General features: G+C 38.2%; 1 protein-coding gene and 1 long non-coding RNA gene across 4 annotated transcripts in view; one reads left to right on the forward strand and one right to left on the reverse strand.

Annotated features, from left to right (window-relative positions):
- LOC128313917 (uncharacterized) overlaps positions 1-6,995 on the reverse strand; it is a 46,290-nt gene extending 39,295 nt beyond the window's left edge. The window contains exon 1 of the long non-coding RNA XR_008295022.1: positions 381-6,995. This is a non-coding gene — a long non-coding RNA (uncharacterized LOC128313917). The remainder of the gene's footprint in view (positions 1-380) is intronic.
- The window catches only part of CLCA2 (chloride channel accessory 2), a 38,232-nt gene extending 19,455 nt beyond the window's left edge, over positions 1-18,777 (forward strand). Inside the window, exons 11-15 of one of the 3 annotated variants that reach the window (XM_027058690.2) lie at positions 2,258-2,528; positions 5,814-5,984; positions 9,556-9,789; positions 13,812-13,890; positions 17,253-17,392. In XM_027058690.2, coding sequence (XP_026914491.1) covers positions 2,258-2,528; positions 5,814-5,984; positions 9,556-9,789; positions 13,812-13,890; positions 17,253-17,256 — 759 coding nt within the window. In that variant the 3' untranslated portion in view covers positions 17,257-17,392. Of the gene's footprint in view, positions 1-2,257; positions 2,529-5,813; positions 5,985-9,555; positions 9,790-13,811; positions 13,891-17,252 lie in introns of all 3 variants that reach the window. The other 2 variants (XM_015070373.3, XM_027058689.2) reach the window with 2 other exon arrangements.
- Positions 18,778-21,032: the final 2,255 nt, after the last annotated feature.

Consider the following 21,032-nt stretch of genomic DNA (forward strand, 5'->3'; position numbering starts at 1 on the left):
TGATCTCACTGTCTGTGAGTTTAAGCCCTGCATCGGGCTCAGTGCTGACAGCTCAGAGCCTGGAGGCTGCTTCAGATTCTGTGTCTCCCTCTTTCTCTGCCCCTCCCCCACTCGTGCTCACCCTCTCTCTCTGTCTCTCTCTCTCTCTCTCTCTCCCTTTTTCTCTCTCTCAAAGATGAATAAACATTAAAATTTTTTAAAAATTTAAATAATGGATACCAAAGTCTTCTCTCTTCAACAGTAGGTATTAATATGTATGCAGTATAAATAATTTCTTTTTGCTTACTTTCTTCTTTATAAAGTTCACATAGACATAGACATCTATAGGCTTGGGGAAAAATCTAGCTAGAATTTATAATATGAATATATGCAATACATACATTTTTGAATATCTGCTGTGTGATGGACCTTGTTCTAGGTGCTTTACAATCAAACACCATGATAGGAATAAGAACAGGGTACTCAGAGCATCCAGGAGGGATGCACAGACTTCTGGGGAAGGTAACGGCCTCCTGGAAGTAACAACATCAAAACGGAAATATGGAGACTAAAGGGGCCAGCGGTGTCAACGACATTCTGGGCAGAGGAAAGAGCACATAGAAAGGCTCAGAAAAAATAGAATATAACTCTTCATAGAAGAGTAGGTCAACATGGATGAACTACACAGCAGCATGTAGGGTGGAGATTTAGGGGCAGGAAAGAGAGGAAGTGATGAGGCTAAACACATAAACAGAAGCTATGTCAGCAAGGGCTCTGTATGCCAGGAAAGGCAAGAAGAGCCTGAACCCTAAAGGTAAAGGGAACCACTAAAGGTTCCAAGTAGGGTGGGGGATTGCTCAGGCCCACTCTTGCACTGCCTGAGTGCAGTCCTTAGAGTCCTTGGCCTTTCCTGCTCCCAGGTCACCGTGGAAACCTGTGCTGTGGCTTCCCTGCCTCTGGGTTTCACCTCTACCCCGGTGATTGTTCTGAAGCATAAATCTGACCAAACCTTGTCTCCTGTTCAAAACTCATTGGTGGTCTCAGGATAAAATCCATGTGGTTACTATTACATATCGGGCCATTGACGTTCTGACTGTTGCCCAAGCTTATTTCTTAACCCTCTTGCCAAACATCCTCTGCTCTGCTCCTCTTTACTTTTCTCCCAACTCATCGCGTTCTTTTTACATCATATTCTTTGTACAAGGGCCAAGAACACTTTACCTACTTTTTGCTCCCTTTGCCTGACCTCTTAGTCTGGACCAGGGGCCCTGTAGCAAAACACATATTACACCCAAAGAGAAGTTTTTGATACAGAGATCTGTGCTAAATGTCTATTACTAATGTTATGATTACAAAAAAAAATTATTGCGAATCATGACTTCACAAGAAAATGGCCACGCACACGAATTCCAGTGAAGAAGGCTGGGTAGGGTGTGGTGATATCTTAACTTTCCACACTGAGTCACAAGTTAACCCCTTGCTTTCTCTCTTTTCCCTCAAGCTCTACTTCATTACTCCTGTTATGTCCAGGGTTTAATAAGATGTAACAGCAAGAATGAGGAAAAAGAAAACATTCATGTATAATCTCATCCAAAGAATAAATTTCTTAGCAATGGTATTTAGAGTGGTATTTAGAATTTCTTAGAATGGTATTTAGCAATATTTCTATAAATTAACACAGACATTGTAGGATCCTGACTTATTAAAAATATTCCTCTTTTTCTTGGTCTCTAATAGTGTATGTGGGTTTTGCTGCTTAAGATTTCTGTATATTGGGGGTGGGGGTTGAGGGACATGGAGGAAAGGAAGGATGCTATCGCTTTTTAAATCCAGGTATTCACATAAATCATAATTGTTTACTTAATTTGCTGCAATTTTCTCAATTGTAGAAAAGGAATAAAAACATTGAAATTTCTTTTGGGTGAAGGGGCTCAAATTAATATTTGCAAAATACTTCAGGCTGGACACTCATCATTATCTTCTAAAAGTATGAATCAAAATGTGTCCTCCCAACAAATAAGTTCATGGTAAAATTCCCTGAAGAGTTACCTAACGATAAAAGTGGGTTGTGCTGTGAAAGCCATGTAAATGGTGAATTGTTATACCCTCACCGATATCATTTTTCCTACATTTGTTTGTAATTCCTTTAAAAAATGCAACATCAACAAAACAAGGAGTAAAACCCTAGAAGCTTAGGCTCATGCTTTAAAACTGAGGGATGCTTTTTTTTTTTTTTTTTTCTTCACACTTGACAAAACAAAAAAGCTTTGTTTTGCAGCCTGGGCTCTGGACCTACACACTGAACAATACCCACCATTCTCTTCAAGCCTTGAAGGTGACGGTGACCTCTCGCGCCTCCAGCTCAGCCATGCCCCCTGCCACTGTGGAAGTCTTTGTGGAAAGAGACAGCCCCCGGTTTCCCCACCCTGTGATGATTTACGCAAATGTAAGAAAGGGGATTTATCCCATTCTTAATGCCACTGTAACGGCTACAATTGAGCCAGAGACTGCAGATCCTGTTGTGCTGAAACTTTTTGACGATGGAGCAGGTAACAGGCAATGTCTTGTCATTTTTCATGTTCTCAAGAGGTGTTGTGCCAGGGTGCTGCAGTATCAATCTTAAGCTTATCTGTAAAATTCCTTCAATTATTTTTCCCATCCAATCTTTTAAATTTTTTTTAATGTTTATTTACTTTTGAGAGAGAGAGAGGGAGAGAGACAAAGTGTGACAGAGGGTGAGGGGCAGAGAGAAAGAGACACAGAATCTGAAGCAGACTGACAGCACAGAGCCCGACATGGGGCTTGAACCCACAAACCACGAGATCATGACCTGAGCTAAAGTTGGATGCTTAACCGACTGAGCCAGCCAGGCGCCCCTCATCCAATCTTTTGAGGGTCTCAAGTCCTCAGAGAATCACTGACATACTGAGTAGCTGCAGGTCACATCTGCACAAGGAAAGAGAATGTGAACTTGGGAAGAGTCCCCTTGAGGATCCTTGGTGTGGCTGTGGGGTGAGCAAAAGGGTGGGAGGAAGTAGCTTGACACCTAGGTCTTGGCTTTTGGTTGGCCAGTGACACTGGTAACACAATGAGGTCACACGGAACAGGCTTATATGTCCTTGTGGCAATTCGGGTATTCCTCTAAGATTCACCAGCTGTATTAGTCACTGAAATAATAGGATCAGAAAATTAAAATAACAAATGAAAACCCAAGAAGTGAGATGCAGTAGTAGTCTCCTCGGACCCAGCTATAAAGAGGAAATTGGAACTTGTGACCCAGGAGATAACCCTAGACTATTCTTTAGCCAAGTAGCAGGGTTGATAAGAGGGCAGAGCCAGTGTGTTTGCATGTGCGATTTGCTCATGAGACCACCAGGCCAGCAAGCGTAGTGGAATCACACCAGAGATTCTCCTACCAACCACTGGGAAAACAAAGTAAAAGAAAACAAAACCCGACTTCAAGCACTCATTCTGCACGTGGCGTTCAGAGCCTCATCATCATGCATCACAGACAGCACAGCTTCAGGCCAGGAAAGAGCAGCACCTGGACTCTTTGACTTTTAAAAACAAACTCCTTTGTTGTTTTATCTTTCCTGTTCTGTTCTTTCCCTAAAGAATAAGAATTTTCCCCAGAATGAGAATTTACCTCGAAGTCTATGTTGACAGCCCCAAGTGTTTGATCTACTAATAAAACCATACTCCTGCTCTCCGGTGTTTCAAAGATACATTGTTTTTCAAGAATCTTAGCTTTGGCAACATATTAGCATCCTGCCATGGCAAATTTGTATGACATTTATGGAACAAAAGTTCCTTTAAAAGATTTCAATTCAAGTCTATCTCAGAGAGACACCAGAGAAGTCCTCTCATTTTGCCTGTTGGAATGGATCCAAATGAGCTTCTCATGCTCTGATTGCTTATCCATGGCCACACCTTTTAGCTTTTGTATATAGTCCAAAAATGCACTTTGCAGAACACTTCTTTGCTTCAGTCTGCGGGCTGGCCTGGAGAATAGTTCCTGTACTCTTTGGAAAGATCACCTGCGTCAGCTTAACAACTTTTGTATTTATTCCCTGGAACCATTTCATTTATTTGTTGTCTACATTTATGCTCTAATGAAAGAAACAATGGAGAGTATTGCTTAGGCATCAAAGTGTAAATTTAGGGTTTTTTTTTAAAACCCAATACTTATAACACACGTACATAGCTAACACTTATTTTTATAATGGAAGCAGTATTTACCTGCTTCCAAATTAATGAACAATAATAAAAATGTATACTTATGAAATGCTTCATAATTTAAAATGTACTTTCTCATGAATACTCTGAAATACTCAACACAACAGCCCTGTGAGATGAGTTGTCCCTGTTTTACAGATGAGAAAATTGAGGCTCAGAGAGGTTGTTTCACAGCTACTGAGTGGCAGATCCAGACCTCAAAATCAAGTCCCATGACACCTGAGCTAGTGTTCTTTCCCATTTCTTTCTGACTTAGTGATTAAGGGAGGTGGGAGTGGTAACTGTGGCAGAGAGATTTTCCTTTATCATTTCTTAACAAAGGTAGACCTGATTCCTCAGTAAACCACTAAATACCAAGATTTCATTTCTTTCCAATAGACAAAAAAAAATTTCCAGGATGCCTGAGTGGCTCAGTTAGTTGAATGTCCAACTCCTGATTTTGGCTCAGGTCATGATACCAGGGTCGTTGGATCAAGCCCCACATAGGGCTCCACGCTACACATGGAGACTGCTTTAAGATTCTCTCTCTCTCTCTCTCCATCTGCCCCTCTGCTCCACTTGTGCTCCCTCTCCCTCTCTCTCTAAAATAAAAAGAAAATTTTCTAAACCTACTATGATAATAAGTTGCTTAGCACTTTGTATTTTAATTAAATATACTCCTACTTTTCTCATGCTAAGGAGCAGCCCTGCCTCCACAGTGGGGATTCAGGAACACTGCAGTGGTGATACAGGGCTAGGGTCCAAAGTGGAGTATGTGGTATGAACTGACTCTAGGATAGGACAAGCCATTTGCCCAGGGTGGTCATCTGCATGTGAATAGTGAATGTGTTTTGCACTTGGGCTGAGCTATGCCGTCCACTGCTACCCTGGAGTCTAACTCTCCCAGGCCTCCTGCCTCCCCCCTTCAGTCATGGACTTGGTTTGGACATGAACTGCTCTCTAAGGATCAGCGTAAAAGGAAAGTAACCTAGCACTGGCCAAGCTTTCAGAATGCCTCCTAAAGCAAAGCACAGTGGACAGAAACAAAGCCTGTCAACCTCCAAGTCAGCAAGCCCCTTAGAATCTAGAACAACAGTTCCATGTACCCTTTAACGAGAAAATTAAATAATTTCACACGACTTAATCAACTACCAGATTTTTCCCCCCAATGAGGGCTGCAGGATGTTCATAAACCCCTTGCAATTTTATGAAATGTGTTTATGTGCATCTCTATTTATTTCCTAGGAACAGAATAGCTTTTATCTCAAAAGGGTCTCATAAACAAAAAGAATATGCTTGGTTTCCCTGAAAAACTAGTATCATTTATAACGATAAGGAGAGCTCTAAAGTTGATAATTAAATGTTTTATTAGCACTGAAATAGAGTCCATTCACCTTTAGAGAATAATTTTTCAGAGGTTTAGGAATCACAGGGAGAAATTAAGGAGCCACTGGATTTTAATATTAAAAGTAACTAGAACCACGACAGTATAAGCTAAAATGGGAAGAACCAGGGGAGTAAAGCCTATTTTTTATTTTAAAGCATATTTATTTTAATTAAATATTAGTAATCAACTGTGATGACAGTGTTGACATTGAGCTTTTTTTATATATATTCAGGTGCTGATATTATAAAAAATGATGGAATTTACTCAAGGTACTTTTTCTCCTTTGCTGTAAATGGTAGCTACAGCTTGAAAGTGCATGTCAGTTACTCCTCCAGCATAAGTGGCCTAGCCCACTCTGTTCCTGGGAATCGTGCTATATACGTACCAGGTTACATAGCGAATGGTAAGAATCATCAGCACTGGTGTTTGAATAAACCTCGTTTAATGTATACATCTCTGGTGTGTGTGTGTGTGTGTGTGTGTGTGTGTGTGTGTGTGTGTGTGTATTAGAGAGAGAGAGGGGAGTGACGGAAAGAGAGAGTTGGAATTTCAAAACTCTTTATGCTTACATCAATGCATAATTTGTTGACCATCTCGTCACTTCTCAGTGGTTCATGGTAGTGGATAACAGGAAGGCAATAGATAATTCCTACAGATATTTTTATGTCTTCATTGCAGACATTAGTTTGGCCGCTTTCTTGTGGCTGTTTCACCAGAATTACTAACAGATAGAGATTTATTGTGTTTTATCTCAGTTACAGCTCCTGTATCTCCTTTATAGAGGTTTCAGGCAAAAAAAAAAAAAAAGACAAAAGTTATCAGCAGTTGAAAGAAAAAAACAAATGGCCCAGACGATCCACACCAAAAATGAGTTCCTGAATAAATATGGATTTGGATGTTACAGACAACTGAGTTATTCCTGAAAATATCCTGTCTTCCTTCAAGATAAAAGCACCAAATAAGTAAAAGATACACATCCTTTCTTAACACCATTATTATAGTTCCTGAAGGGAAGCAGTGGTTAAAGTATAACAGACAAACAAAAATATGCTATAATCATCTTAAACAATCTCAAAAAACATTTTTAAACATTCTTATTTCCAAAACTGCAGAATCTTTTTGCTTAATTTTAATGTATTTTATCAGCAATAATTAATCATTTGGACACATGATTCTATATTTTTGTTCTTTAAGTAGAAAATAATCAAGGTGCTCCAGTGAATTTGCATCTCCTGATAATTTTAGTGATGTCTAAAATATAATTTACTCTCTCATATATTTATTTTGGGTTACTTTGAAACCAATGTAAATCAAATTGCAAGGTAACATGGTTTTACTTCATAGATATGATTTCATATGTAGCTATAATACCTTACTTGTAAATAAATATTCCCTCTTTCATTTATACATTAAACATTTTTGAAGACGTACCAGGTGACAGGAACTAGGAACTTGGGAGAACAGGTAGAATAAGGCCGCATTCCTACTGAGGAGCTTGAAGGCTACTTTCTGGTCTGCTATCTTTCTGAAACCTATGAGTTTAAAGGATACACACACATATTTGCATCTAGTGTATAGAGATTAGAAAAGTAATATACAACTGTGCTTTTATCTGTGTATCTTGGAGATGCCCTTAGCAGCATAGAAAGAAAAAGGTAGGTTTCCCTAAGCATTCCTACTAAACATAACATTTATCACCTCACTTTTAGATGATCACCTGGAACACACACCTCATTAAAAAATGGGAGCTGCTCAAGCCGCCTGGGTGGCTCAGTTGGTTAAACATCTGACTCTTAATTTCTGCTCAGGTCATGATCTCACGGTTCGTGAGTTCGAGCCCTGCACTGGGCTCCGTGTTGATGCCGTGTGGAGCCTGCTTCTAATTCCCTCTCTCTCCCTCTCTCTCTCTGCCCCTTCAGCCCCCTCTGTCCCTCAAAATAAATAAATAAACTTAAAAAAAGGGAGCTGCTCTATTTTCACGCCACTAAATCTCCAGACACAGTAATGTCTGCATCCTTCTTCTCCTCTCCAAAGACCAGTGTCTCTGCTGGCTTCTGCTCTGGATCCCATCTAGCCTGCCCATCCAGAGGCCTTGTGAGCTCACTTTTGCACGGTCCCACTCTTCTGGCCCCTCTGAACCACATTCAAGCATGATTTATTACATCTCCTATTTTAACTGGTCTCCCTTCAGATTCTGTCTACCTCCCTGTCATCTACATCCTTGACATTAGTCTAATCCTGCCATCTGCACTTTCTCACCTTTAATTTACCACTTTCTATTCATCGCAGTCTGACTTCCACCCAAATCACTCCACTGGAAGTGCTTTGACCCTAGCCACCAACGGCCGCACTGCTGTTAAATCCAACGAACGCATTTCAGTCCTCATTTTATCTGACCTTAGCAGTGTCTGCCACAGCTGATTGATTTCTCCTTCGTCATATACTGGTTTCTATGATCACCTCTTATTCTCTGGAATTTTTTTGATGGGCTCCTTTCCCAGTTCCTCCTTTTCTACCAAGCCTCTAACTGTTGGCAATTTTCAGAGCTCGGGCCTAACCTTTTTACCCTATCACCTGTAGCCGCACTGCCTGGGTTTGGAACCTCGCTCCTCCATTTACTAGCTTTGTGATTTGGGGCAAGTTACTTAGTTTCTGTGTACTTCAGTTTCATCATCTTGAAAAAGAGGGGTAATAATTGTACCCTCCTTGTAGTGGTGACAGGAAAATTCAATAGTTGATCCACACAAGGTACTTAAATAAGTACTTGGCACGTAGTGAGCCAGGCAGTCAATAAATGCTATTAAACACTATAGTTGACATTTTTATTAGGTAACTTCATTAATCCATATGGCTTTAATAATATCTATATGCCTATATCTTCCAAATTCACAAGTTCAAAATTATTAAATCTAGATAAAACCTCTTTTTTGAGCTTAAAATACATATCTAACTGGCTCCTTGTCATCTTTAATTAGATGTTTTAGAGGAATCACAAACCCTGTAACTTACATGTTTAGTCTCCTTCTCTTTAGCCTGCTTTTCCTCCGAAGTTGCATATTTTAGAAACCTGGGAGCTGTTTCTTTTTCTTTTTTCCACCAACTTTCTTTCCCGTATGACTCCATATTCAAATCCAACACCAGCTTTTATTGATTTATCTCCAAATTACATCTCAAACTGCCTACTTCTGCCCTCCTCCCCACTGCTGTCACCCAGCCCAACCTGCCATCCTCTCCGTCTGGACTATTGTAGTGGCTATCTTAAGGGCCCGCTGATTGTTGCATTAGAACCCATTCTCCAATGAAGGCAGCTAGAGTAACCTGTTAGAGAGTACATGTGACCATGTCACTGCCTTGCTTCCCCATAGTTAAACTCTAAAATCATTACAGTGGCCTGCCTACGTGAGCTTCTCTCTCCTGTCTTATCTCAAACTATTCTCCTCCTTGCTTTAATTAATTTTTTCTTATTTGCAAAGCTCTTTAGTACCTCAGAGTTTTTACACAACCTGTTCCCTTTGCCTAAGATATTATCACCTCCGCTCTTTGCCTGACTGACTCCTACTCACCCTTTATGATACTTTTAAATGTTACTTCCTTGATAACACTATAACTTATGTACCTGTGTTATTTTTCTTCACAGCACCCTGACTTTTTTCCTTCCTACATTTATCATAAGTTATAAATATGGTTGTATTAGTATGAATATAAATTCTGTTTTATAGTTTTGAGATACTGTTTTGTCTGTGATTACTGGCAGAGCATATACCCTCAATATACTTATTTAATGAATAGAAGGATGGATGGATGGATGGATGGATGGATGGATGGATTAATGAATTATAGAATAAATAAACTCAGTTATTCTAAAGATGTATTAAAGAAAAAAAGGTTTTAAAATGTCTCTCAATAATCTCTCAAAACCAAGCTATTCAGGAGATTCTAATTTGTTGTTTTGGCCATTCTTTTCATGGTCACAGGTAACATTCAGATGAATGCCCCAAGAAAATCAGTGGGCAGGCATGAGGAGGAGCAAAAGTGGGGCTTTAGCCGAGTAAGTTCAGGGGGCTCCTTTTCCGTGATAGGAGTTCCGGCTGGCCCCCATCCTGACGTGTTTCCACCATGCAAAATTATTGACCTGGAAGCTGTAAAAGTGGAAGAGGAGGTGACTTTATCATGGACGGCACCTGGAGAAGACTATGATCAGGGCCAGGGTAGGCTTCTTGGTTTCACTATCTGTTTCTCTACGAGGCAGAATTTCTAATAACTATGCCAGGGGTTAGTTGGGTAAAAATGCTTTGGGGGCTTAGAGCTGACAGAACTGCAGAGAGTTGTTATGAAAAGCTCTGAGTTGTTCATAAGGCATTACATGGGACGAGAGTCTAGGGATAAGAGCTTGTCAGCTCCCCCAGAACTGAGAAGGCTCTGGTAAACTAACTGACACTCATCATCTAGAACTCTTGATTGGAAACATAAATACTATATGCAAGAGTAGTCTAGTCAACAGAAATGGCTCCTGCATTACAGAGCATGGACTTCTAAATACTGGAGTTATTTAGTTTTCTGAAGATTAGATAGTGAATAATGAATTCGAAGATTTACAAGTCAAGGTTAGGGGAATAATTCCCATCAGTTATGCAAAACTTGATGCATTTTCTGGCCCATTTCTGAACCTCACTTTCATCAGGGAAACTAGAACCAGGTCCCTTGTTTGGCCTTTCCTAGCCTTGTTTGGATGGACACTGATGAACTTCTTTCTTAACTTTCCTTTTTCGAAGGCCTACGCCAGCCTTCAGGCTTCCATCATCATTCCTTGTCCTCATAGCAACTCAACATAATAACTTTTCTGCAAGAATCACCTTTCTAAACATCTTTGCCATCACCAAAACATGGTTATCATTGATTACACATTAAATGGTTTATTTCCTGTTGCCTCTGATTGAGATTCCTATAGGAACCAACCTTCTCTATCGGAAGGTTTTTGTCATTATCAGTCAATAACAGTAAACACCTTGGGCCTTTACCAGTCTTGCTTCCAACTTGGGCCATTGTTTTTTGGCTTAAAATTTTCTGTCCATTTACTACATTCACCAGAAAGCATCTCAATTACAAATAATTCTGTGCTAATGAGGAACATCAATATTGTACCTTTGTCTTCTAATTCTTTTATCAAACTCTGTCTCTTCTTGCCAGAGGAGAAGGAAGTAAAATATATTCTGAATTAAGAATTCACGTAATTTAAAGATTGGAGATATGAAATGATTGAAACTCTGGGATGGATATGTCCCTTGTATAAAGGAAAAAGCTGTAACTCACATCTCAGGAAAAAAATTCTTCCCTCTGTGGCTTTAAGTCTAGCTGTTTGATCTTTGGCAAGTTGCTTAACCTCTGTTGGCCTGTTTCCTTATATGGAAAATAGGACTACAAATATTTATTTCATAAGTTATCATAAAGAATAAATGAAGTGACACATAAAAATCAGAAAGGGGAGAGAAAGTATGCCAAGTTTCCTGGGCTCCTCGTTTGCATTGCTGTTGTCTTCTCTAGGCATAAACACTCCCATCTGTATTTAAAGGTAAGAGTGGTGCCTGCCACCTAGTGTTCTCACTCTTTCCTCACTGCCTCAGAAATGCAGTGTGCTACATGAGACAAAAGCTCAAATTCCCATCCCTACTGGGAACTGTTCTTTCGGTGCCCCAGGAGTTTCAACTACACCACTAAATTAAAAGAGTAGAGAGAGGGGTGCCTGGGTGGCTCAGTCGGTTGAGCATCCCACTTTGGCTCAGGTCATGGTCTTGCAGTTCATGAGTTCAAGCCTTGCATTGAGCTCTGTGATATGTCAGAGCCTGAAGCCTGCTTCAGATTCTGTGTGTATCTCTCTCTGCCTGTCCCCTACTTGTGCTCTGTCTGTCTCTCTCTCAAAAATAAATTTTAAAAAACATTTAAATTTTTTTTTAAAGAATGGAAAGAAAGTGTGTGGTATTGGTGGTTATTAATGGCTTGGAAAGAAGAAATACAACCATCTGGGATGTTAGAATTGGTATCACAAAGGGCATTAATCAAGGGAATAGAGAGATCTCCACATAACCTCACTGATGACAGGGATGACTGAAGCAGATCTGGCTCATTATGATGTCAAAACCATAAACCACAAAAAATATGTTGGGAGATGGCTGGATGTGTATTAAGTTGCTGAAATCACTCAGTCATAACAGATTCGACGGCTCAGCAATGGCAAAATTGACCAATTAGTACTGAATAGACCAACTAGCAAGTAGATTCCTATTTAATTCATAAACATGTGCTTTTATTGACTCCCCCCCCAAAAATTATTGTCTGGAAAGGCGTTGTCTTCACGTCTATGACCAGAGTTAGAAATAATGGGGGTATGTCTCTGGTTAACAATGATAAAAAATGTGACTATTCTTAAAAACGTTGTTAGCAGTAAAGGAATATCTAATATATGCACAAGCGTATCAGTGTATATCCAGGTGCCCGTTCTTCACCATACACAATGTCCTAAAAAAGATGACCAATTACATGTTATAAATAAAACATTAGCAGATCACCATTATGTCTGGGAATGTATACAGGCTAGGCATTATGGAAACGGGCTACTTCCTTGGGTTTTCATTATAAGTCTGGGGTAAAATACTTGTTAAAATTCAGCACCAAGCATGTGACGTATCTTTGCTATAAAGTTAATTTCTTTTGTATATCTTTCCAGAAATTGAAGTGAAAATATATTTACTAAGTAACTATTAATACTCAGCACAGTGCTAAACATTATATAAACATAATTTAAGATGGTCATTGCACTCCCAAGAATTTATAATCCTATATTAAGGGGAAAAAATAGTCAAAAACACAGTTTAACACCATGCCATCTGTACGGTTTGGAGAGGCCAGGTTCTTATCCCAGGAGCCTGGGCAGAGCCTTTGGACAACAAAAAAAGCACCAATCTTGTGCGTACTTCCCTGCACTATATTCCCTACATGCCTAACAGCCTGACCTGCACACTCTTCCTCGGACATCTTTTCATCATGTTCTTGTATAACCATTGTTGAACACATTGTCTTTAAAAATTGTTAAAAATGTGCTGTTTCTGAGGAAGCTGCAGTGACAGCAACTGTTCTTCCCATTATCCCCTCCCCTAACCCTCAGTTATGCTTCCGAGCTGGAAGAACACTTAGTAGAAGAAACCTAAAACAATCCTTAGGGGATAGCTTGGATGTCAAATGAAGAGAGGTAGTAGGAATTGTTCTCACTAGTAAAGAGAGAGCTCCCTAAAGATGGGACCAAGTCTTCAACTTCCTCTCTCTGTCCTCAGTCTAAGCCCAGAGCTTTCCATACTAGGAATTTATTGGTAAAGGTGCTAATGAAGATGTAAGCCTTGGTAACCGGAAAAGAACAATTACTGGGAAATAAGAAATAGAAAGGCGTGTACTCTAGTGGGAGGCTGCGTAGCATAGTGTTAAGGTACTGGGTTCTAGAATCAGACACAGCATGTTTTACCTGTGTAACCTGAGACAAGTTACTTAAATTCTCTCACTTTCTGATTTTTAATCTGCAAAAGTAGATAGTAAGAATAGCTACCTCAGAGCATTGCTGAGAACTGAATGAGGTAAAACACAAAGAGGGATTAAAATAGTGCCTTGTCCATATTAATTGCTTAGGAAATACCAGCATTTGTAACATTTTGGAGACAGAAGGGACCTTAAAGACAAGCTAATCTGACCTTCTTGTTTGAAACGTAAGGGAATGAATGTGAGAGTTTAAGTGTCTTGCCCAAGGCCATAGAACTACTTTCATTGGCTAAAATATACTGTTAAAGCAGAGTTAGAGATGAAACCCAGAAAGATACATACCTAAGAGGTCAAAGATGCAGAAGTGGCCTGATTTCTCTTTCTCACAGCGACAGGAGCAACACAACTACTGTAAACAGAAGGAGCCTCTCCATGAATGTATGTGCTGAGTTTGTTTTCAGTCTTTGCAGTTTCACAGCTGTCCTGCATAAAGTTTAGTAGGTGCTCATGGTAGAAAGTGCATGGGATTTGGAGTTAGAAGAAAGAATTTGGTTCCAGCGGTACAACTTTCTAACTGTTGACCATGTCACCACATTTAACCTCCTGACTCCCCATCTTTTTATTTTAAATTTCACAGACGGGGGCTGTACATGTGGACAATCTTTGTAAATGCTAAGGCTTATGAAATATTACTTGTTTCATTATCCAGGAGAAGACTCTGGGAGAACCTCATGGAGAGCTTTCTCCATAGAGAACCACAGACATAGGAACAATGGATATGTTCCACTGTGAGTGTGGAGTAGATGGTCAGCCTCGCTTCTTATCCATGTCTGTCCACCTGTATTCGAACTGCAGCAGGGAGCAACTCAGCTCCAGTGCTCCAACTCAGCACCCAGAGGTGGCTGATTGATAAATTTGAATATAAAGGCTATTTTCTTTTTACAACCTTCTCTAAGGGTGCTTTCCTTTAATTACTATCCAGGAAATAGAAATAGTCTCATTATTAAAAAGTAGTATAGATTTGGAAACTGTTCAAAACACAGCCATCAGAAAATTTTCATTTTTTAATTAAAACTTGGAATGTCCTATGGTTTTCATTCCTTAGAACAAAATCTTTGTTTGGAGCTGCTTTGTCCATTGTTAAATCTATTTTTAGCCATTTCAGATAAGAATTATGATCTTATTAGAGTGTTAGTACTATAGGTGGTTTCCTTTTTTGCATCTAGTGATTCTTTGTTATTAATTTTATTTTTGAATTGGTAATACATTCACATGGGTTGAAAATCAAAACAGCACAGCAATGTGAATGTAACACGTAAAAATGTACTGACCTGTACACATAAAAAATGGTTAAGATGATAAATTTTATGTTATGTGTACCTTACTCCAATTTGAAAACTCAAAATAATATAAGGAACATCAAAACAATTAAATTTCTGCCCTCAGCTACTCCAAATTTGGCTGTTCTATAACATGCAGTTTTCTTAACTTAGCACAGTTTGCCTTGAATTAATGTTTACCATTTCACATATGATGTGAGAATCTTTCAAAACTATAATTCCATGTACCCTTCTGTCATCTTTTGCGGTCTTGCTGGCATTTATCGTATGTCTACATTTTTATAAAGCCCACAATGCATTGCCATGGTTTTTGTTTTAAACAATCACTTGTACTTTTAAGAAATTTTAAAGAGAGAAATTGACCCTTTTTAGTCACCCAGATTGTCAGCATTTCTAGTCTTCTTCCTTGCTGTAGGTCTGAATTTTTATCTAGCATCATTTCCCTTGTTGCTCAGGTCTTTGAGTGAAATTCTCTCAGGACTCATTTATATGAAAATGTGTTTATTTCACCTTAATTTTTTAAAGTACATTTTCACTAGATATAGGATTCTTGGGCAATAGATTTTTCTTTCAGTACTTAAATAGGTCATTTCATTGTCTTGTTTTCAATTTTTTTCTTATGAGAAGGTAACTATCATTCTTACTATTATGTTCCTAAGTGTAAAGTGTCTTTTTTCCCTTTGACTGTTTTAAATTATTTTTATCTTTGGTGTTCAATAGACTGACCATGATGTGTCTCAGTGTGTTTTTCCCATATATATTCTTTTTGGGGATTGCTGAGTTTCTCGGATCTGTGGAATATTCTTTCTGAGCAGATTTAGAATATTTTCAGCTATTATATCTTCAAAAAAATTTTGTTCTATTCTTTTTCTTCTTTCTTTCTTGGATAATATTAACATAACATAACATAACATAACATAACATAACATAAACAATACCGACACTAAATGGATAGGACAGTGGGTCACAAAGATCATTGAGATTATGTTTGGTTTTTCTCTTTTTTTCCTGAGTGCTACAGTTTGATTTCTATGCACTTGTCTTCAAGCTTACTGATTATTTTCTGTTGCGCCCAATCCACTCTTAATTTCCTATTTTTTTTAATGTTTATTTCTGAGAGAAATAGACAGAGGGTGAGTGGAGAAGGAGGCAGAGAGAGGGAGACACAGAATCTGAAACAGGATCCAGGCTCTGAGCTGTCAGCACAGAGCCCAATGCGGGGCTTGAACTTGGGAATGGCAAACTCGTGATATAGGCCAGTGGGATGCTTAAAACTGAGCCACAGGCACTCCCCCCCCCCCCCCCCACACAATCTCTATTCTTAAAGCATGGCTCTTCCAGTGTTTAATGGATATTTAAGGGCTAATAAGCTCCTCTAACTTGGCAACACTCACACTCCAAAATCTATATCTATACCTATATATCTATATAAAACTCTGCTCAGTTTTTCAGCCTTCTAGCTATTATTTGTCTCTTGAGTTCTTAATGTTTCACCCATACATGAATAATTGGACGTCTCCCGATGACTTGAAAAAAGTATATAGAGTTGGGGCTGGTCCTTCTCCAGCTCCTTCAATTTTTAGCCCCTCTGGCAATCTCTTCCTCTGTTCTCTGATTTCCAGATCCAGAAGGTAGCTTTCAGTTCCAGCTATCTGTACAGGAGAGGGAAGTGCCTTCAGAGGAAAAGCTGCATAAACATGGATCATTCCTACTCTGGTTTCCTTTTTTTTTGTCTTTTTTGCGGATTATAACTCCTCTTGTTTCTGCCTATTTTTATCTGAATCCAGTGCTTCAATGGCTTTGTGTCGTTGTTCTGTTTTTTGCTTTCTTCAGAGTTCATACCCACTATCTGCTGGAGAGTTAGTCTAATAGAAGCCACTTAACCATTACCAGAACTCAGAATTAAACTTTTACCATTGACTTAAGTAACATATACTTTTGTCACTTAACATTTATGCTTATATTTTTCTTAAGAGGATATTCCCCATGTAGAAGTTTTTCATTTTATGTATTCAAATTTATCAATTTCTTGTTTATGGATACTGAATTTTGAGTTTTAATTAGAAAGGCCTTTCCTACTTCAAGACCATACTGGAATTTACCTATTGTTTCCTACTAAATACTTAATATTTTTATTTTTTACTCCAAACTTTTTGAGAATTATGGAGTTTATCCTGAAAAAAAAAGTTTGTGATATGGATCCAATTTTATTTTTTTACAAAATTGTACCCAACTGTCACAACACCATTTATCAAGAAATTTGTATTCCCCACCCCCACCCCCCATTAATTTGAATTCTATGTCTATCATATGCTAAATTCCTGGCTGTATTTTGGCCTACTTTTAGATATTAGTTTATTCATGTACCGGAACTGTAGGCTTTAGTTATAGAAATATTATAGTGTTTTTATATCATATAGGTTTAGTCCTTCCACGCTGCTATTTTTTAGACTTTATGTGGCCAACCCAGATTATTTATTTTCTGTTCAAGTTTTACAATAAGCTTGTTAAAATGGAAACTAGAAGCACTTTTAATAGAATCATGTAAAATTTACAAAATAACTTAGGGGAAAATAACATCTTTTTATGTTGAATCTTCCTATTCAAAAAACATAATAAGCTTTTCCTCTTGTTTAGGTTTCAATATGAGTTCTTATATAGTGCTTTAAAGTTTTGTTCATATGCAATTTTTTGTTATGTTTATTTCTAGGTATTTTGAATTTTTGTTGCTATTCTCATTAGTCATTTATAATAAGCTAGATAACTTACCCAAGTGACTTAACCTTTCTATTTATATTTTTTAATTCCAGCTAACAGCTATGAAATAAGAATGAGTCAAAGCTTACAGAAAATTCAAGATGACTTTAACAATGCCATTCTAGTGAATATATCAAAGCTACTAAGTCCTCAGCAAGCTGGCACCAAGGAGATATTTACATTCTCACCAAAGCTTTTCACAAATGGACCTGACCATCAACCTGATGGAGAGACACAAGAAAGCCACAGAATTTATGTGGCAATACGAGCAATAGATAAGAACTCCTTAAAGTCTGCTGTGTCTAACATTGCCCAGGTATCTCTGTTTATTCCCCCAAATTCTGCTCCTGTACTTGCCAGAGACCATCTTATATTGAAAGGAGTTTTGACAGCAGTGAGTTCAATAGGAATCATTTGCCTCACTATAGCTGTAACACATTATACGTTAAACAGGAAAAAGAGAGCAGACAAGAAAGAGAATGGAACAAAATTAATATAAACAAATGTATAGAGTGCCTTCCTTCTTAGATATAAGATCCATGGCCTTTGCACTTTATAAAAACATACCAATAAAGTCAAATTGACATCAGAACTATTAAAAATGCTTTGAGTTTTTGTATAATACAGGTCAGATTTTTATATGCTAAACAGACACCAAAAAATATTTTATAACAGTCATTTTTGAAGGAAATTAGGAAACCCTTAAGCTTTGGCTATAGACAAAATAATAAAAATTAGTCGCCAAGGTAATGTCTTTAAAAGCAAAGGCAAGGGCAAAGTTGAATTAAAGAATCAAGAAAAGCTTGTTTTATTGTAGAGAAAAAATAGCCCCAAGTAGAGAAAAGGAGTTTGGTATAACTGTCTATATGAAGCAATTGTTCAGTTACTTTGATTAATTTTTCATTCCTTATCTTTTCAAAACAGGTTGCTTATTTATGGCTAAAGATCAAGCTGCATTTTATATATGAAGCCCCTGTTGTAAAGTTCTTCACTTCTTGCCATTTGGTTAACTATACTAAGATCAAATCCCACTGCTAATGCTCAGATATATCTTTGTTCACTGTAAGAGTTAACATTAACATGTGGGTATTATCCTTGTCCCCTGACACAGATTTGATAACAGAGGTCTATTGAATTTATTGCGTATAAGTTTCTATTCTCATCAAAGCAGCTTTCCAAGTTATTGCCTTGGGTGTTATTTAAAAAAAAATGGTTATAGCTCTCATAAGGCTTTAAGTAAAGAAGGAGACATAGTTCTGAGCTTATTTTAACACATACATGGTCTACACAGTTTTATCTGAGTTCAACCAAAGAAGAGGCCATGGGGGGGGGGGGGACAGACTGACCTTTAGAAATGATTAACTGATTCTATCTTTTGTTTAAAGAAGACTCTAGGGGGGCACCTGGGTAGCTCACTTGTTTAAGCGCCTGACTACAGCTCAAGTCATAATCTCACGGTTTGTGAGTTCGAGCCCCACATCAGCCTCTACACTGAGAGTACAGCCTGCTTCAGATTCTCTCTCTCTTTCTCTCTCTGCCCCTCTCTCACTCTCTTTCTCTCAAAATAAATAAACATTTAAAAATAAATAAATAAAGAAGACTCTAGGAATCCTTTCTCCATCAAAGGTTATTTACCTATGGGGGTCAGGGGTGAATAGAGAGAAACACAGGTCACAAGGAAATAGAAATCTTCTTTCATCTAATTTTAGTATCCTTATGGTTTTAAGATTATTGAGCAGTAGAATCATTTGCTTTGTATACTAAAGAACTTTAAAAATTAATGAATAAATACAAACAATAAAGTGGAATAGATCTATTTTATAACTAGGTCCAATTAAGAATGAAAATTAGATTAAGTTCTGGAGAAGGGGGGAGAAAACTGGGTAACTGGGACAAGAAGAAAGAGAAAGAACACATAAAGCCTGAGTCGGAGACTCAAAGCAGTGCTGAGGGGTAAAATGGCCAGAAAATCTCTCACCCAGGCTGCCTCCTTGCAGTTCACACTACATCCCACGTGTGACCTGTTAACGTTCTAAATCTCATAGTGCCTAAAGTTTTCCAGATGCAGACTTCAAGTCCCCACTTGGCAGTCAGTCCCTTCTTCCTCTATTGCCATCATGCTTGCTAGTCTGGGATTTTCTTCTCCATAGCTTCCATGAGCTGGCAATATAGAATGCTGAGATAGGGCATGGTGGGTTTTAAGTCTTTAAGTGTTTTCCTCATTTTACAGATAGGAAAATAAAGGGTTAAGAGAGCACTGTGCAGATTAGCAGCAGAGGTATATAGGAGTAGAGCCCCATTCTCATACTACTCCTTTACTCTGTATTTAAGAAGGTGTGGGAAGATCGTGAGGATTATGCCTAGAAATATTTAACTCTTTTAAGAGCAGTTAACAAAAGAACGAGTCTAGTTCTGAGGAACCGGATTTGTTTATTTTTCCATCTTGTGTGTACAGGAGTCAATAAATGGACTTAAATCCCAAAATTAGTGAATTGAAAGAGGCAAAACAAAATAGATTAAAGATGTTAACATGAGAAGCTGAAATACATAGTAGCAGGGTAGAAAGGGTGATCTCATAAAGCAGATAAAGCAAAAATGTTCAGTAGTTATGAGGGAATGAAGCATTAGACAACGAGAAAGATATAATAAATGTGGTAAAATATTGATTTAGAGATCTCAGCAATCATCGATAGAATAGAGCCACTGAAACGGATGTGACATTGATCTTGACCAAATGGTGGAAAATAAAACAGACAAGAGTTGAGCCAAGGAGTATGAGGAATTGTGGTCACTGGTGAACTACCACATGAATAGTGACATCATTGAAGATTTGATCTGAGATCGTAAGAGGAGGAAAAATGTGAGCCAGTCAGTTATCTGGGAGAGGGAAGAGAAGACTAGATAGATATAATTATTATCTTCCAATGCCAGTATGGTTGTTGTTATTCAATAAATAGAAATTTGTTTTGGAAACTGAGAATATCCCCTCTATTTTTTTCTCTACTCTTAAAAGAAGGATAGCAAAAGAAGATTAAATCTGAATGGAAGTAAGAGAGAAGTAGGAGGTAGAAAATTTCTAGGGGATGAGTTAATAGAGTCTATGCCCTGAGCAGATTGCTATTTATGTATGCACTGTTGACTGCCCCCCAAATATAATTTACACATGCATGTTAGTATCAGAAAGCCTTCCAAAAAAAAGTTATTTTATTTGGTTTAGGATTTGCCCACTTAAAACTTAATGTGACAAATCCAATTGCACTAATGGCAGGGTTGTTCATATGAAATGAATCCTCCTGCTAACAGGTATAATTCTCAATATATATATATATATATATATATATATATATATATCACAACTTGTTGAAGGTATGAGACACCAAAAAAGAAAAAAAAGTAGGTAGAAACTGGTAGAAACCCTTGAAAAAATGGAAGCATTCTAGGTGAGACCCATATTTAACTAGCTTTTCCCTCTGAAGGCATTCCCAGTTTGCTCACAGCATCTGGATAGAGCCCAAGCAGAAAGCGGCAGTCTTACTGGATTGACAAGCTGAGGTAAGAGTTCTGGGTTGCCAAAGCAGTTGGAAATTGAGGGAGAAACTCCCCAAAAGGAAGCAATTACAAGGGGAAGCTCTCAAATCTGTATCCTCACAATCCTTAGGTGAGTCCTAAGCTGCAAAGGAATCTAATAGAAAAAAAGAGCTTGGAGGCTAAAAGAGCTAAACATAGATTTCAGTAACTGCCCAGTACTAGGGAGAAAAAACTTTACTCAAGTTACAGAGGGTTGGTAAGAACCTTGTGTTTTCATTGAAACTCCAGGAGGACCACATTAGGGA

The sequence above is a fragment of the Acinonyx jubatus genome, chromosome C1 (genome assembly GCF_027475565.1).
Source record: "Acinonyx jubatus isolate Ajub_Pintada_27869175 chromosome C1, VMU_Ajub_asm_v1.0, whole genome shotgun sequence".
NCBI lineage: Eukaryota > Metazoa > Chordata > Mammalia > Carnivora > Felidae > Acinonyx > Acinonyx jubatus.